This window comes from Xiphophorus maculatus, chromosome 13 (genome assembly GCF_002775205.1).
Source record: "Xiphophorus maculatus strain JP 163 A chromosome 13, X_maculatus-5.0-male, whole genome shotgun sequence".
Lineage (NCBI taxonomy): Eukaryota > Metazoa > Chordata > Actinopteri > Cyprinodontiformes > Poeciliidae > Xiphophorus > Xiphophorus maculatus.
Genome location: NC_036455.1, coordinates 4938293 through 4958149, shown reverse-complemented (window position 1 = coordinate 4958149; position 19857 = coordinate 4938293). Strand labels below are relative to the sequence as shown.

General features: G+C 37.9%; 1 protein-coding gene across 6 annotated transcripts in view; it reads right to left on the bottom strand.

Moving 5' to 3' along the window:
* Positions 1-19857, bottom strand: part of LOC102220232 (RNA-binding motif, single-stranded-interacting protein 3) — a 316476-nt gene that overhangs the window by 18862 nt on the left and 277757 nt on the right. For all 6 annotated transcript variants that reach the window (XM_023344472.1, XM_023344474.1, XM_023344476.1 and 3 more), the window contains 3 exons: positions 19679-19722; positions 15914-16010; positions 11145-11195 (listed from right to left, as the gene is read on the bottom strand). In XM_023344472.1, coding sequence (XP_023200240.1) covers positions 11145-11195; positions 15914-16010; positions 19679-19722 — 192 coding nt within the window. The remainder of the gene's footprint in view (positions 1-11144; positions 11196-15913; positions 16011-19678; positions 19723-19857) is intronic.

Here is a 19857-nt window from a genome sequence, read left to right as displayed (position 1 = left end):
CTTGTGAGCGGCTACAAGAAGGAAACCCGACTCAACACATTCCACACAGCGACTGACAGTCGGTTTCTCTGTGTGAGGTTCTGCGGTTAGGATACTGCTGCTGGTGTGTGCGAAGGCAGTGTGCTTTATATGTGAGAACACTGCAGGGTAGAAGTAATTCTGCTAAAAACTTAGCACGACAGCACTGCTTCTCAATCTCACTCACACACACACACATGCAGAGAAAGCGTATTCGGTCAATCACTCCGGTGTGGAAAAAACATCTGCTGATGATTGAGGGGATACTTTAAAAACTGAAGGATTGTACAGATCCCCAAGTCTGCAGGATGGCCCACCTGAAGGTTCAAAACAGCAGGAAATAAAATCAGTCCAAAAAAACAAGCAAAAGAAAAAGAAACAACACTTCTGTTTTTCAAATGAAACCTTGTGATATGAGCCCAGAGCTAATAGCTGAATATGAATCTGTGTGGAATGCAACACCTTTCATCTTGTTCTGCTACGCTAAAGCTTTCTTTACGAAAAGCCTTAAGGTGCCCTTTATGTTTGGGGTAATCCCAGCAAACAGAGCCAACTGCCCCAGTCTTTCACTCTGGTTTGCAGCATGAATCCCTCCTTGGGGCAAAGAGATTTCCAGGGTTGCCCCTATTGCCGCTATTACCTGGACCGTGTACAAGAAATATCTTGCTACATTATGAGCAATGGAGGCAAGCTGGTGATTTTATCTAGCAGAAGCCACAGATAAAGAAGGTTAAACCAACATTAAGGATATTTCCTAAGCTGACAGAAATCCCAGGAGGGCTTTTTTTTAATATTTCAAAAACTTATTCTTAAAAATGGGTAATAACGAACATATGAGAGGCTTTGAGATCAAAGACACACAATCACCAGACACTTTGTGAGGCAGAATCTGTCCAATTGTTTGTCAACACAAATAGTTTCTGGATGCCTGAATGCAATGAGCTGCTGCCATTTTATTGACATGAAGACAACATGACAAATTTCAAACTGAGAATCAGAGTAAGGAAGAAAGAGGACCGAAGTGGCTTTGAACATGACACGGTTGATGTTGCCAGTTGGGCTCGTCCGGGTATTTCAGAAACTGCTGATCTTTGTGAATTTTCTCTGAGCATGCTCAGAGAAAGTGAGTGACAGTTGATGAATTTGCCTTGCTGATGTTGGAGGTTGTGAGCAGAATGGTTTGAGGTAATAGAAAGGCAAAGGTAGCACAAAAAGCCTAAGGTATTTAGGTTGGCTGTTTTGTATGAATGTGGGTTTTTGTTGGTGCATATTGTGTCTTATATGTATATGTTTTTAACAAGGAGCCCTGAGACAAAGTTTTTACAACTGTCTTCTATCTATCTATCTATCTATCTATCTATCTATCTATCTATCTATCTATCTATCTATCTATCTATCTATCTATCTATCTATCTATCTATCTATCTATCTATCTATCTATCTATCTATCTATCTATCTATCTATCTATCTATCTATCATGATCTCTGAATGCATAACATGACAAACCCTAAAAGGGCAGTATTACGTATTCTCCAGGCCAATAGTGCCATTTTATAGCACAATCAAGTAACTATGTTACCTTTAGTTGTTTAAAAATGTCATGTATCACATATGACTTATAAGAAACTTAACTTTGCAATTGGACGCTTTGAAATCTGCCTCTTTAAGAAGCTCCTGCTCTTTCCGACAAGTCACCTTTTCCAGATGCTTTTAGTCCGAGTGGGCTTCATCAATCCTTGTACATCCTGTAGAATGTCAGCCTTTCCAAGAAAATGATCAAGTAAAGGCTGAAACACTGCAAGAAACGCAATCCTGGTGCTTTCTGTAGTCAGTTTGTCCTTGATCTTTTTCATGGAGAGAAGAGACTTTGTTGCTGCCCTTCTAAAATCTCTGCCTCACCATGCATGCAAAAAAACTCTTGCTGCTATTTCTGAGGAAGCTCTCCACAAGAGCAACTCGAATTCTTAACTAAATTCAATTTACTAGACAGTTTTGGCACTTGCTGGACTTTCTTGGCCACTTTGAACCACAAATGGTTGATGCAGATGCAGAGGCAAAATTTACTAAATTTTAAAGCTTGTATGCTGCTAATAAAATGTTTGCCAGAGAAATGTTTCCACTTCCTGATTAATTTCTACGGAGCCCTCCAGGAGACATGGGGATTTTTTTTTTCTTTCGCGTTCCCTCGCAATACTGTACTGATCAGTTATGCGGCATAATTGAATACTGTAAGCCTTTCTTACGGTGGCCGCCATACTTTCTGCCTTAATATAAGGTTATGTAAGGTTTTTCCACAAATGTTAATATTTCGTTGTGAAATATCTGAAGTTTTATATCTTTTTCTTTAGGATAGAAAGGCACCAAAAACCTATGATATAAACAGAAACTTTTCGTAAGTAGGAAAGAAATAAAAAAACATCCTAATTTTGACTTTTCTGAGTTATTATCGCAGGGTAATTAGTCATCTGACAGTTTTAATTGTATCTCTGCTGTGATGGTTGTCTGAATGGTTTAAAGGGATGTTTTCATGTTCAGATCCATCTTAGCCTTAACAGACATAAACATCCAGTGATTAAATCGACTTTCAAGCAGTTTTTTGCACCAAAGACTTAATAATAATAAACACGTTTTACTATTATAAAACACGGCAAACTAATAGTGGTAGAGGGCCAAATTGGGGTTAACTCGGGGAATCTCATCTGTCCGTGTATCAATCAACTCCAAACCTCTTCTTTGTTCTGTCACAATTATCGATTTATTCCATTTTGATTATCCTGCTCCAAACTTTGCAAGGCCTGACCGCTCGGCTCACCAGCTTCCTCATACATACAAAGTCAGCAGGCCAGTAACCTTCCCATTCATACTTGATGAGAGCCACGCCCACATCGACACACCCACCGCCCAGGTGTCAAAGCCGCATGCTCCTTTCATATCAATAATTACTTATTTCATTCATATGGCTCTAACAGAGCCTCAGTGAAAACTTGTTTATTATTATTAACTGTTTGGTGCAAAAAACTGATTGAAAATTGATTTTTTTACTGCATGTTTATATCTGTTAAGGCTAACATGGAACTGAAAGCAGCTCTTGAAACCATTCAGACTACGAACACAACAGAGAAACAATCAAAACTGCCAGATGACTTATTACCCGAGATAATAACTCAGAAATAGTCCAAATATTTTCGATGTATTTTTATTTCTTTCCTACTCATAGAAAGTTTCTGTTTACATCATAGGTTTGTGGTGCCTTTCTATACTAAAGAAAAAGATATAAAATGTCAGATATTTCACAAAGAGATATTAACATATATGAAAAAACCTTACATAATCTTGTTTTTAAGGCAGAAAGTACGGCGGCCTCCATAAGAAAGGCTTACAGTATTCAATTATGCCGCGTAACTGATCAGTAGATTATTGCGAGGGAACGCCTAGGTTTTGTGAGGGAACGCAAAAGAAAACAAAATTCCCATGTCCACTGGAGGGCTCTGTATATTTCAATTAATTGTCTTTTAAAAAAATAATCTTCACATATCCAGTCTATACACATATGTACCACTAATGTGTTTTCTTTACCCATTTGCTGGTTTTCTTTCCAGACAATGAAGACAAGAAGTGCAAAAGGAGATGACCATTTTCGTTTTAACAAAATAAATATATGTTAGTGTGCTCAGAGCCTAAACACAAGATTAGATGTGCATTTTCACAACCGTTTTATTCATCCAGGACTATGAAACATGTTAATGGCTGCAAGAAAAACTACTGTATGGTGAAGGATAGTTTTTGATTGATTTGTAGTATGCTTAAATATGTACAAATGTGCATATTAAAGGATGAAGGTGGAAAATGAAGCATGTAATTGCATTTGTCATGTCTTCATGGGAGATCTATTCTTCTCTGCAATCAGACTGGGATCATTTATCAAGAGTTTTCCGAGCACCTAATATGAAGCAAATTAATCATTTCACACAAAAGGATTCTCCAAAAAAATTACTCACTATGCAGAAAGGAAAGTAAAAATTGCAAACATAATCAGCTTTGTATCTCAAATTGTATTTTGCTGAAACTGCAAAAGTTGTCAAAGACAACAAGTAAAAAATAAAGTTGCTCAATCTTTTTCCCACACCGTGGGAGCGTGCAGCAACATGCTGTTAGATGCACGTACAATATATTTTAAATGACACTGTCACAGCATAAGTAATCATCTTCTGAAAGTGCTTGAGAGTAGAAATAAACAGAGGAGAAAAGAGGAAAATAATGAGAGTGAGATGTTTGTAAAGGAGTAGAGAGTGAATATAGGAAATAAGCATAACAAGATTGAAAGACAAGAGAGAACAGAGGGAGCAACCCAAGGACGAATGTAACCCTATCTCAAATTCTGCCTCAGCAGATAAATTCATGAGGCCAATGTTATGTTCCCCCCTCTGAATCTGCGGAGCAATTTTAATGTCACGCGGGGAGATGGGTATCACACAGTGCACTGATTCACCCCTATCCGATGAAGGCAGAAAGTAGGGGCTCGGTAAATGTCTATTCAAAGCCTGCGCCAGAAAAGGATTGGCTGGGGTGAAACAGAGAGGAATTCGATAATTCACCTATGTAAGGGCCAGTGCATGCTGGCAAATGCACACTTGACACACATACAGCCGCGAGTGAGGAGAAGAAAAAGAGGAGAACGGATAAGTCACGAGGAAAAGACAGCACTGCTGTGCATGGCTGGTGCTGCACTTACCCCGGCACTCACAGGCAGTGTGAAGTGAATTTGAGAGTCTGTGTGTGTGTGTGATTGATGAGCTGTTCGTAAGTGAGATTTACCATTATGTGGAATGAGTTTCTGCACTCAGACAATATGTGTTTTTAGGCAGTTGTGTGAATGCGCGAGCCGTGTGTATGAATTTATCATTTGGAGATTTTAGTTTTTCAGTTTTCTCCAAGGTCTGCTGACCAAAGTAGAAAGAAGAAAAAGGGAAAAAATTCCCCTTCTAACTGAAGAGTGAAGCACATGTCCGACAGAGGGAGAGAAAAATGATGAACAGGAGAAAAAGGAGACGAATGAGTTTCACATCGTCTCCATATTACACAGTAATTGAGAATGAAACAATTATTAATATTACACTGTAAAAAAACATTCCTAATTTACGGTAAAATACTGGCAGCTGTGGTTGCAAAAATTTTTACTGTATAAATACGGATTTTGTCATATTTAAATGGATTCTACTTTATAAATATAATTTTTCTTTTATTTTAAAAAATATATGTATATTGTTTTGCAGAACTATTTAAATCCTTTAAGTTTTTTGTCACATTACAATCACAAACTTAAAAATTTAGGGACTATATGTAAAAAGTGAAAAAAAGGATACACAGTCTTCAAAAGGCTTAAAAACAGATCTGAAAAGGATGGTGTGTATATACAATCCATATTTTCAGTAAATCCTCTACTTTTTGCTACAATAACAGCTGCAACTATACAAAAATGGTTTTGGAGCGGCTTTCCCAAATCTTGAACATAAATCCATCCCAGATACTGAAATATGACATTAAACACACTATTTACACTTGAAAACCCTCCAATGTGGCTGAATTCTAACATTTCATCAGAGGAGATCGAGCTAAAAGACCTTGATGCTGCTACCACCAAATTTTTATATGATTGTAAAACAATTTGTAAGCCTAGCATTATTCATGTTGCCTCACTTATTACTACTACGTTATTTATCAACTTTTGTTAATCTGGTGTACATACAACATATCAGTTAAATTACATTTAAATTTGTGGTTCTAATGTGACAAATTGTGGAACTCTTGCAAGGTGGTGTACTTGTTGATAAGACCAAGCAATTCAGTAGCCAGTGCTGCCCACTAAATCTGGTTTCCCATGAAGTCATCAGTCTAAGCAGCTTATTTGTTGATACAGCACACCATTTATTTATTCCACACATTAGTGTCCAACACGCATTTTTATTGCCTACATTTGTAGGTTCCACTAACCAAACAGAAACAAAGCCAAACACACATGAAAGGGAACTTAGATTGTTTCAAGTGTATAACCTTTCCATTTACAACCGGAGACTGGATTCTGCAGATCTTTCCATTTTGAGATCAGTCACCTCTGTTTGTTAAATTTGAATCATCTTCCAGAGGATGTGCTTTATTTATGGGCTATCTGTCCTTTTTATATGATGTAAAGTTGTAATGCAGATGGGCTTGAATGAGAGCCAGGAAATGGTCAGCTCTCCAGATTTATTACAGCTGGACAGAAATTTCTCTTCTTCTGTGATGAATAGATAGTCTCTACAAACATTTGGTTTCAGTTCAACTTTCTATTGCCTGCAGGAACACAGTTTTATAACAGTCAGTTGTCCGTAGTCTGATGTTTCATCATTTGCAGAAACAAGCTAATAAAATCTTTTACAAGATGTTAAAGAAAGATAAGGCTCTTTGCTTTTCCATTTATGATTTTGTTCTTTCGTCAGCATAAGAAACTATGTGAAATGATTGATGGTGATGCCTTTAAAATGAACTAATGTGTCATTTGGCACCAGGAACTGCTCTGTATGCTGTGTGTGGTGGACGGTGTTGGATCTGTGTTTAGGGTGGAGTGAGTTATCCCGATGGCTTCTTTGAATGGACTTATTGCTGCTTCAACTGAAACAGACAGACTAAAATGAACAACATTTAAATGACTGGCATTTGACCACAAAGCAAAAATATTTTAGCTATGCTTTACAGATTGTGAAGTTCTGCACCACTATGCAAAATGAATCAAATTACAGCTCAGATGGTTGCTAAATTTAATTTTGGGTGTTTTCCAAGATTTGCAGGAGAAAGGTCAAAAAGGAAGGTTTAACATAAATGGTATAATTTGCATTCATAATTAAATATGTATGCTGAAGAACCTCTTTTATTTTATTATTTTGTTATATTACATAAATTTTTTTAATTGTATTTTTCAATATTTTTTTATAATAAAACTAATTTACCTTACTGTGATTTATTTAAATCTTTTTATTCTTTTATTTTTATTTAATTGTCTGTACATAATTTTATTTTATTGTGTTTTAATTTAATTCAATTTACTTTAATTAATTTAATTTGCTACCTGTGACCTGTTTCTCTTCCACGCTCAGGTGGCTCCATATTGCCCCGTACACGAGGAGCACCACAGAACGCTCCATTGGTTTAACACACGACACGAGGAAGGAGCTGCCAAACTGCCACACAATCAATTGCTTTTTAATGTTTTGAGTGCCTCCCTCCTCAAGCATTTAAAGCTGGGGTGCTTGGCTAATTTGCTGTGATTCACTGCACTGCTGGCACACAGTGTGTGTAAAGGGTGGTCTGCTGCGTATGTAACTGGTAGTCGATACGAGTGTGAGTCATAAAGGGGGACAGATTGGACACCATGATCCACTGACGGCCGTGACAGCTGGGGTTAGTTCCGAGCAGCCGTCTGGTTACAGAAAGAGCCACTGGAAGACAACAGGGACGGGGCCACAGGGAAAGATATGGCCACATGGCTACTGCTGGCATGAGCGATTGATGGGATGTAGAGCAGAGCACAATGTGGCGGCTGGTTAATGGCCAGTGCCAAGCACTCTGAGAGGCCCTGTGACAGAGGGGCCGGAAGATGGATGACCATCAGGCGTTGCACAGGCTCGACGGGAATGACCAATATGGAGCTCACATATGGTAAAACAAAACACAAACAAAGCACATAAGAATGTGATGTCAAACATGACCAATTACACAAACACACAGTACTGTGCAACAGTCATTCAGTATGTTTCAATTGTCATGGGCAAGAGCTACTTGTACTTTTTTAAGCTGGTTGTGACAAATCTTTCTCTAAACTTTCAGGTGGGACTGATCTAAATCAGTCAAAAACCAACGTTGTGACAACACGCAGCAGACAAGGCAAAGACACAATACTATAAAAAGTTTTTAGGCAACTCTTAAGAAAGATAAATGTTTGTCAGAAACTACAATTCTGTCTTATTTGTGGCTAAACTAGGGGATTTCCAAAGCATAATGCTTGAAAACCCAGCGTATAGGCATCTATCAGGGCTTTGCTATGTTTCTTAATGCACAATATTTTGTAAAACTAAGAAGCAGAAAACAAGTAGCTATCAAAAGCAAACATTTTTTTCAAAGACCAGCTAAAAGCCCCAAGGCAGTCTGACAAAGACCACCTTAAAACTAAATCTTGCTAATTGAAAACCAAACTTAGTATCTAGTGGTGATTTAAAGTTAGAGGTATACTGAGGAATTGGGTGGCGATTGGAAACATTTGAGCTCAACTTTTTCTGATCTGTCGTCTGCTGGTCAAAGCCAGCTTTCTGACCATTGAAAGCAACACATCTAATCGGTAGCAAGCCACATTGACAACACTCTTTAGTGTGGAAGCAAAAAAGATTAAGTCAATTTCATTGTCATTGAGTCAACAAAAAAAAAAAAAAGAGAGAAAGCTGTGCTTTTCACATGTAGGCTTTTCCTTTGTGTTGCCACACTTATACAGAGAGTTAAATTTTAGCAAAACTTATCAAAGCAAAGTGGTTCTGTTTTATCCTCTTGTGGAGTCTGATTCCATCTGATACGCAACATCCTAGATTTGGAAAAATTTATGATCTTTTGCAAACCTCACACACATTCTTCACAGGCATAACACACAGAGGTTGATGCTTGCTGTACTGACAATGCTAACTGATAATATAAGATGGCAAATAAAGTTTACAATTTGAACTTTGTAATAATTTTGTCTTTGTTTTAGACAGCAATCAGATACTATTTACCTGCAGAGCTTTACTGCTAAGATAAATTATTAGGTAACAATTGGTTGTATGTGTACAGATATTAGAGCTCCATATATGCAATTTTTTTTACTGTCTTTAGAGATTTTCAGTGATGTAGTGAGCGGTTGCTCTGTACCTTTGAGAATTCTGCCATTAAATATTACAAACATTACATATTTGTACTATAATAGTAGAAATGTTATAGCCAAGGAATTCATATTTATAACACGACAAATTAACATCAATACAAGCCAAAAGCTACCAGAAAACAAGAAACATCAAAAAAGAGCACGTCTGGTTGAGAAGGTAGGAGGGAAAAGAGGTCAAGTCGGATGAAGAGGTCAAGTTTGCTACAGAACTCGTACAAAAAGCTGAAAGGGAAACTGAGAAGCTCTGAGGAAAGCTACCTCAAGGTGTGTGTGTGTGTGTATGCGTGTGTCTGCCTGGAGGCCTGCTGTGACCAGATTACATGTTCACTGTCCCGCAGTGGGAGGGGAAGTGAGATGGCTAGGACCGAGTGGTAAATGGCCCTAGCAGGGAGTCGCACGGCTGGTTGAGCTCCCCTCCAATGAGGGAGTACTGCACCATCAGCGGTGGACTCCAGCGTTAACTAGTTCATGAGGCTGAAACTCACAAACTCTAAGGAGAGGCCCTAACAAAGCTACCGAAAACCAGACTGATTAGTCTGGACAGAAATCATTTGCTATATCACACTTTTCCTGCAGGAACAAACAAAGAAAGGGACTTCAACTTTACATGGCCTTGTTGCATCAATACTGCATGAAACATTTCTTGTTCTGCTAACTGGGCTGACTTGCAACTTCCTCTGAATACAAATAAGATACAGATTAATATTTGGCCCACAAGGTATGTGCTCAACTTGTGATTTTAAGAAATGGCCTATAATCTACTGAGTCTTTTCTTTGATGGCTCCATTAACTCAGCAAATACAGCATGATGCCACTCATAGTAGCTTTGTTTTAACCAGGAGTCGCAATCGCTCATTTTTTACGAGTGTCGGATGCTCAATATGAGAATAAGAACCACATTTAATGTACGTGGGGTGTCATGAATTATTTATACATTTAGTTGGAATAATATATGACATTTAAGCTTTGAATGATTTTTTTAAAATCTCCATTCATCTATCTAAGTGTCCATAAATCCATCCATTTCACCTGTAACAGAGGTGAGTCTCTGACATCCCTCTCCACAAAGAGTAATACCAGGCTTCTAATGACTGTGGCACACCCAGAAAAAATGAAAATTCAGTTGTCCAACATACATAATATAAGATATCTGAACCACTTCAACTGACTCAGTTAGCTGCAGTGAAGGGAGGTTTTGACTCTGAACTCTGCAGATGACAGAGCTCCTCATCTTATCTCTAATGCAGAGCCCTTCTGTTGCTTTCAGCTGCTTGTATCCGGGATCTTTTTCTTTCAGTCATTATCCGCATCTCATGATGGTTGGAAAAGAGACGGACAAGCAAAGCGAGAACTTCACCTTTCGAATCTGCACTTTCTTTTCTGGGTAAGAACAAACCAAAGGTCTCATTACTGCAAATGAAGCAACAATTCAATTGTCCATCTCCCATTCCATCATGATATCATTTCTGAAAAAGACACAGATACTTGATCTCCTCCTCTCAGATCCACGGCTTGCCGTCCACATGGAAGAAAAATTTAGCTAAACTTGGAAAACATGATTTTCTTAAATTTACAGAAAAGGAAAAGACGGTAAAATAAGTGGAGCCATCAAAAAATTGCATTGGCCAAAAAACAAGATCTGCATCCAGTGTTTGAAACTACTAAAAGTATTGATCTTATAGAAATAGAAACTCAAAACATTAGAGCAATAATTCTTTCATTTAATATTAATAATATTTCAGGGATTTAAATTTATGAGGTGAGGTAGAAATAAAAACAAGCACAATCCCTGTGGATTCTTAACAGATTTGAATGTTGAAAACTTCTCTTGACTTTGAAGTTATTCTATTTCAATTTAAGGAGTGTCAAAACAAAAACTGTGTGGTGAGATGCTGGAGATTAATCAAAAACTATTCCTCCATTAGATATTACACTGGTTCGTACAGAATAAAGCAGACTCTTATTCTAGAAAACTAAATGCTATCATAAATATATTGTTAATTATTTCTATCTTTTTCTTGACTCCTTTGGGTGCTTTGGATTGAATAAATTTGTCTCCTCTGGGTAAAATGTGCAGGAAAATAGAAGCCAGTGATGTAAAAAAAGAATACCAAACGGAAGCTGGTCTGAAAATTCGATATATACTGTATATCTCCAGTGTGGAGAATGTTGCAGTGTACTTACTGTCGGTTGCATAACATATTGTTGATGAGGCATCCATGACGTACTCTGGACCTGAGGAAAAACAGACAAAATGTGCAGTGACGTACATTTTTACGAGTCTTGGATCTAAATTATATCCATCATAAACAAATACAAGACGCTGGCGTATTTGCAGTTCGTTCGAAGAATGTTCCTGTCTGAAGGCTTTAAAATTACTACACTGACCAAAATGGCTGAGATTCACACAGATTGAGCTATGCCAAAAAAGTTATTGAAAGAATTTAGAGATCTGGAGGCAGCCTGCTTTGACATAACTGCCAAGAGTTTGGCTTGTGCCTGGAGTGTTTATTTCTTATTGCTCTCCAATTCAATTCTGTTTGCAATAACAGGCTTTAAATTAAGACAACAGCAACTCAACACCATTTTTTATTAATAAAATTACCATGATTGAATCAAAGACAGAAGAGACACATGCCAAGCAATTACCAGAGAAATACTCACAGAAACAAACTAATTTAGAAAAGGAAAATCAGAGATGATGAAGCATTGATAGTGACAGTTATGAAACTGGATGAATAGATGATAAACAAACAGAACTTTTTTTTTTATTTGCAAGAGAGAAGAATTGGACAGCTTGTAGCTGACAAACACACAGACCGGCCGTAGATCTTGGTAAAACGATTGGATTAAACAAAGACAAACACAGAATAATCTGCTATAAGAGCAATCAATCCTCTGAGCCAACACAAATGCGTGATTTGGATCCGCACCGAAACAAGGCTGATATTCGGAAACATGCAGCCAAGTCGGCTTGTTTACACATGGCACTGTTTGTTCTCTGCAGCTGAACAGGACAGCCGATTGACACATAAAAAGCTTATCTATGATCACTTCTCTTGAGCATTTTCTAAGTAAGAAACTGCAGTGCCACCATAACAAGGGTTCTGTGCCACTTGTTTGTACACAGGAATATAGAAAAACTTCAAGGCCAGAATTTTGAGAAACTAAACGAGGAATTCATAAAAGCTTTCATTCTGATCTCAGCCACTTTCTTTAAAACTGAGACAGAGTGCAGGCCCTGGCAGAGGAAGAGCATTCCAGCTTCCCTGTTAGTTTAAGAGATAAAAGGACTGCAGTCTTGAGACTAATACGTATAAGACTTAGGGCTTTGGGTTTGGCTGTTCAAGATCAAAGAGAACAAGGAAATAATGAGAGATGTGGTTAAAATCTCTGTTTGCTAATTAAAATGGTAGTGGTAAATTGTGAGAGATGGTCCTTCTGAAGCTGATTTAGGGCTTCAGAAAGCAAAGAAGCAATTAGTAAGACGAACACACCACTGAGCTGATCTAATGAAATGGTACAACTTAAAAAAACAACAACAAAAAATAAAAATAAAAACACCCACTTATCCCACTTGGCAAAATATATATTTCATGTCACCTCATGCTCCAATTTTTAAAATCCTTTTTTAGTTTTCCTTACCATGTTTTTCAAAGCACAGAATCTTTCTTTTTTATTTTATCAAAGAAAAAGAATGACAAACATCCATGATGTCTTTCTAATTTATTTACATGTTCAATTGATTTACAAGTATACTATTATGTTTTTGTTTAGAAGTGGCAACGTATTAACATTTTTTTCTTCCCTCCAGGAGTTTTTTTTTTGTGGGCTCTAGTGTCCCTTATATGAAAGTAGGCTGACAGTAAAGGGGGAAGGACATGGGGGAAGACTTGCGGCAAATGTCGCCGGGTCTGGGAATCGAACCTGCGAAGGCCACGTCGAGGACTCAAGGCCTCCAAATGTGGGTCGCGCTATCCCCTACACAGCACGCCCCAACTTATTTAATTTTTAACTGAATTTCTGGCTACAGTATTAAAGTAGGACTACAGTAAAAAAGAATGGAGATATTTTCTCCTCATCTCTCAACACTTTTGAAAACACCTGTTTTTCCCCAATATTTTAATGTTCAGGAGTTATTATAGTAACACAAATACAAATACCCACACTCTCCAAACTTCACTCTTGCAGGGCTAATCAGCTTTTTTTTCATAACAAAATTTTTGTCATCCACTGTTGTGCGGATATAGAGACAGATTGGCCCAGCCACAAAGAACTTTTAAATTCCTGGGTTGGATGCTGGTCTACTAAGTTTTTAAGCCAGTTCTTTTTACCCCTCATTGGAAATATAACCATAAAAATCTTTACCTTATGAATTTACTTGCTATCTGCCAACTTTTCTTTCGCTAGTTTCATTATTGGAGGCCATTGTGTTATGTAAATTTGTATCCCATCTCTCTTTTTGTATTTGCTTGTTCTTTCTTTTCTATGACGGTATTTTACTTTTAATTCAAACATTGAGATGAATATAATTATTCCGAGCTACATGCACAAGAACATTGAAAAGATAATAAAGGTGATGATAATCGCATGTGCCTCTTTAACACATCATGTTTTCTCATATACTGTATGTTTGAACTTGAATGACTTTGCTTATGAAGATTCAGTCACTGGTTTTAATTTTATAAACCGAATTGCACAAAACCGAGCTCAAATGAAGTGGCTTTGCTTCTATATTACAGGAGTTACCAGGGTACAATCATACAACCATCCTGGGTTCAGTCAATATGAATGACAAAATGTGCTCAACCCAAGAGAGCACCCTACCCCTGGCTGAACTTCACAGCTTGTTTTACAATTTAAAAGGGCCAATAAACCAAAAAGCTGGTCAGCCGGGTGTTCAGTAGCGTGGTTAGCCAGTTGGCAGCCCATCCAACCAGTCACATGTAAAGCCAAACAGCCTGCCAGGTAGCTAGTTAGTGAAGCAGCCAGCTCCACTCTCAAACAGCCAGCCACATATTTAGTCAGCCAGTGAAGCGGTCTGTAGAGCCGGTGATGGAAACCAGGCCACGGCTGACTGGCGACACTACAGCTGAAATCTTGGTAGTGATCTGGTCTGGACCGGCTCCTGTCATGTGTATCATCAAAGCGTTTTTTCAGTCTTACAAAGCCAGTCATCACTGAAGCCCACAGACGGCAGCTTTATAAGAACACCAGAGCCTAGCAGTTGGAGCTGTATGGGCCATTTGCTGATTTGATAAATGCTGCTGAAAATAAGAATCACCTCAACAGAAACATAAAAGACGGTATTGCAAATGCCATAACATCTATGCACCGAGAGATTTCCATTACAAAAGGTAATACTTTTCATCATAAAACGAAATGATTTCCTTTTGTTTGCCATGCTGTGTATAACTGTATGCCTTGTCTCTTTTCCCTTTTCTTCTTGCTGTATCTCTTTGTACTTTAGCAGAAGATGAAGGACTCACCTTCCCACCATGCCTGGCTGAAGGGCAATATTACAAGGAGCGGTGGCAGAGCTGGCCGATATTGAAACTGTGAGGATTAATATTCCTCAAAAGCCTGGCCATTGTTTTTGATAAATCAATTTGGGAAGCCTTCCGAGAGCGGATTAGAGACGTGCCATGGCCCGCTTTTCCTCCCTTCCTCTCCCCCTACACCGCAGGTACTGGACCGCAGTTTTAATCAGCCGTGCATCAAAGACGAGCACAGCAACCTTCAAGAACACCTTTCCCTCTGCCCACCCACCGAAGCACTGCCATCACCGCCACCTGAGCGATCCTTCCTCCTCTTCCAACTTATCTTCCTCTAAAACGCTCCCACCTCTCCTTTATCTCCTTTCTCTTGTTCTGTGTTCTCATCTGTCTGTCCTTGCATACCAAACAGAACCAATGTTAAATGATAGCATCAGAGCAAAAGGGCATGGCGGCGGGGCCTCTTGATGTTAAGATTTAGGAAAAAGGGTGTTGCATGAAATGTGCAGCGACGGGAAATGTTGATGCTCCCAGCATATCACAGAGCCAATTTTCACGTTCCTGTTCTGTTCTGTTGCATTACTCCACACATCACAGCCACGGGGAATGTGGAAAATTTACTCTGAAAGAAGAAGCAATTGTGGTGAAGGTAGAGAAAATAAAATAAAATGAAAAAAGCAGTGGCAGAGAGCAGAGAGAGTCAGACAGCTGAATGGGAGGAAACTAGATACTTTTCACAATTTCACCAACAAGCACAGCTTTCCCTCAGATGCTTTCTATGTCATTTTAGGACTTAAGCTCTATTTCAAGCAAAATTTGCATCCATGCACCAAGGATCTCAAGTATTTAGCATCGTCAGCTGCTACAATCAAAATGTTTGTCTGAGTGATTAAATGTAAAAATCCTTCTAATGTGAATGATCTGATTTTGCCCATTTTTAAATTCAGAAAGCTTCAAATGAATTGCTTATTATTGTTAAGCAATAATAATGAAATCTTGTAATTCTTTTAAATGTTTTCTAAAAAAAATCTCAAATCATAATAAATACACAGAAATCAGGTAAATCTAATTATGTGAAAGAGATCACTTAATGAGTAGTTAAAAAACCCCATTGATTTTTATGATACATCAATATTTTATCATATATAGATAAAAATTATTACACTGTGGATGTGCAAGTTTTTTTGTTCTCTCCTCTATCAGCCTTTTCTTGATGCCAATTTTTATGTTGCTTGTTTTCTTACTTGTTTCTTTCTTGTTGCTTGTTTTGTGACTCCCATGCGCACAACAGATGTTATCAAGCACAGCTGGGACAGTGGAGAGATAACCAGAGAAGAGAAGAGGACCTCATGCTGTTTTGCAGCTCATTTCCTTTCTAACATCCCCGCACACAAAGAAAACTTCTCTATAGCGCATGGAGGCAGCGATCCACCCATAAAGTGGCACATTATGACCTACCTGATATGTGGAAACAGGGGAAGCAGCGATGAAGGGCGTGATGGAGGTCTGTGCGATCATGCGGTTGGTGGCGATGCTGTAAGGCGAGGAGTAGAAACTGAGAAGAGAGAACAAAAGGAGCCAAAATGGAAAAAGTTAAAACCAAGCAAAAGCTGTCCTAATTACGTCATGTAATATAATAGAAAAATGCAGTGATTTACAAGGTTAAAATTGAGACTTCAGAAAATACTTCAGTTCAATTATTCCTCAATTATGAAAAAATAAATAATTGACATTAATGGAATAATGCAAAGGTGTTAAACTTTGGCGATACCCGACAGTAACATTTTTATTTCTATATTTATGTTTATACAAAATCAGAAAAAGTTGATTTTACTTCAAATCTTAGTTTTTCAATATGTGGAAAACCATCTGCTGTTAAAATGATTTAAATCAAAGCCAAAGCACACAAAAGAACCAACTTTAGCCCCCTCTTATTGTGCACTGAGTTTTGGACACAAATGTTTTCTGTACAGCTCTTTTCTGGTCCCATCGCAGCATTTCAATCAGGTTGTGGTTTGTATTTTCACTACGCCATTGGACCCCCTTGATTGATTTATTTTCATCCATTCTGTTGTAGTTGTGCAGCTGTGTTTTGGATCATTTTCTGTTGATGACCCAGTTTCAGCAAACTTCAGTGGTCAAACAGTGGGACTGACATTTGACTCCAGAATACTTTTGCATACAGAGGATCTAATTGTTGACTATTATTAGTATTTGTACTGAAATGGATTACATTGGACACCCTAATAATGTTTAACTACCAGCTTTAACAGCTCAAACACCAATTATACCTTAATATGCATTGATATTCACAGTGGAAACCATTTTAGGAAGCTAATATCTACAATCTTTCTTATTTCCACTCCTGGGGGAACTGCCAATCAGCAAAAAGTAAAATAAATTGTGTTCCTGGATTGACTGCTTCCCAAACACCAGCCAATAACCTGCCAAGCAGGATTGCAACTAAGTCTTTCAGCTTCCCATTCTGAATTTTCCGCTGAATATTTTAACAAATATACATGTTTTCCAAGAATACCGAACCGCAAATAGGCAGGGGTTCATTGTATTTGGTTTTCTTAAAACAAGGTAATGTAAATCAAGACGTCACCTACTTTGTCCTCGTCTGCTCGAAGTCATGTGGTACAGTCAGAAAACATTTAGAAAGTCTAAATCATTAAGTCATGCTGTTTAGAAAAAGGAGACTTCTTCTTAAACTTCTCCAAACCTACCTTACCTTACATCTACCCTTTCCTCCTGTTGCTAAGCTCTCAGTTATGGTAGTGCTTAGACAATTTCAGTGAGAACAGAGACAATTCCCAGTGTTGGAAACAAAAATGCATTCATAGGTTTGTATGAGAAGTGTAAACATTCATCAATCATGTAGCTGAGGTCAGAATGTAATATTGTTATCCTTGTTTAAATGATAAAGTTGTGCTAAAATCAATGCATCTGAATGGATCAAATGAAATTTTACCATAATTAAGTGGGACAATATATATTAACCAGTGTCATTTTAAAAAGTTGAAACAAATACCTCTTATGTAAAAGTAACATAAATGTGCTGCAACGTTTTGTTCCTCAGCTAGACATATCTGTAAAACTGCAGGTTTATTTATTTTGGTGTTTTGTGTCGTTTCCTCAAGGCCACAAAGTAAAAACAGTATGGAGCATAACAAATTATATTTAAATGGCTCTTGTCTAGGCAAACAAAATTAGTCGGTTTGTGCATGGTCTGTAACTAAAGATCAGAACATCATTTGGTAAAATGTTTTCAGACTCACTTATAATAATTACTTGATAACTTGACACCCAAATTACATGTGCAAGAGCCAGCCAAATAGTTAGATCACATGTTATCAAGAAGTCATTTGAAATGTGTTAAATTATGTGTTAATATTCTAAAATTAACCCAAAATGCTCGATACTCTCAATAGCTATAAAGAGAGTATCTTACCCTTATCTAAATCACATTAAGTAAGGGTGAGATGTAGTAGTCGTGTTCTCTATGATCTTATGTGTCTCTCAGATTGTTATGAAAGAATTGAAGCACACATTTGTAGTTTTGCATTAGTATATTGATCTTGAAAGACATTTGTTTATCCGCTGCTCTCTTGTGATTTCAGCCAAACCTTTTAAATCAGATTGACGTCTGGACTTCAAGCCGCTGGAACAATACAATACTTTTCTTTTCCTGCCATTTGTTTGATTTTTGGGATCATTGCTCTGTTGCATGACCCATTTCTGAACAAATCTCAGCTGTCCACCAGATGCCCTCACCTCTGACCCCAGGATACCACTATACAGATGATTTCATTCATTCCATCTCACTGATTATCCAAGTTCTAGAGTTGCAAAACTGGCCTTGCACATCCATTCCTATCTGCATGTACAAATTGTACATCAGGAGGGACTTAGATTATAAATCTTCCAAAGTAATTAGCTGCAAAAAGACGCTTCTATTAGATCATTGCAGATGTACAGTATTTCTACCAAGGTGTTGTGGTAAAGCAGCTGATAAACATTTGTTTTCAGCTCTGTCTAGAGGTTTACTAGTGAACTGGGATTGGAGCTTTTTTAATGACCACTCCAAAACACTGATTTTATTGTCCTTAAAATCCAAAATCACAAAAATACTCCAACATTACATTCCTTTGGTTTAGAGTACTTTAAATCAGATGTCAGAGCATGCCAGAGTGATCAAAGCTTTAAATGCTGTGACAATATTGGAAATGTTCATTAGCTAACCACAAGTTTGTTCCCTTTTGTTAAGTAGAATTAAGAAAAAAAAATATGTGAAAAGTGTATTTTAGCTCAAACATGTTGATTCCCAAGAATATTGGATCTCCCAGTTTTGTTTTTAAGAAAATATTTTAAAGACCTTTAGAAAGCATGCAGGTCCACTGATAAAGAAATCAAGGGTAGTTTAAAACTTTTGCATATATTGCAGACACTACAATGGAAGAAAATACTGTCAATTCTGATCATTTAATATAGTAATGTGAGTATACACTAGAACAATACTGCATCTGTCTGTGAAGACATTTCTTCCTATATTTTACATTTCTGCTGGATGATATCAAACTGATTGCTCTGTTAGTTCACTTTTTCTGCAGTCTGACTAAATGTAAACTGGAATGTCTGAAAATGTAAACATTACTTTCCCGCAAAATATACCCGTGAGATTACAAGCCTGCAGAGCTCCATCAGACAGAGCGTTTACATTTCAGGCTGCATAAAGTGAGTGGTGCTGTTTGTGTAGGCTGCTGGTTGAGATTGACTTGTGGTCGCTGGGGGATAAGTGGTTTAGGAAGTGGAAGTGAGGAGTTTCCTGAGAATGACTGAGGTCAGGGGTAGACAGAAGTCTGATGGGCTCAGCATGCTCTTTCCTGTCTCAGAGGAACTTCGAAAAACTAAATATGTCGCTCTGGTCATTTATTTCCGGATTACCATTAATTCATGACATAAAGACCAAAAGCACATGTGAAGACACAAACAAGTAAACACACACAGGAAGGCTCACACAGCTTCCCCTCTGTGCCCCACATCTCTCATCCAACCCAACCACCGAAAAACCAATACCTGGAGTCTGTATAGATTTCCCTAATCAAACCGTAACAAAGTGCAGACACTACATTAATCTTTATGTATGACAGTGATATTGACTTGGCTTGTATGAGCCTGGAAGGGAGAGTGCATTTGTTGGTGCCAATTTAGACTTCTTACCCATTCTGCATTGCAGCAGGATCGTACGTTAACGCCATGCCAGTCTGAAAGAGAGAAAGGATGTCAGGAAAATGTTCAAAAATGCATCTTATATTTGAATAATTATTTAGGTAAACTGTTAGGCAATTCGTCTCTTCAGTTTATCAGCTGTTACTGCAAAAGCAATGGGATTTCTGACT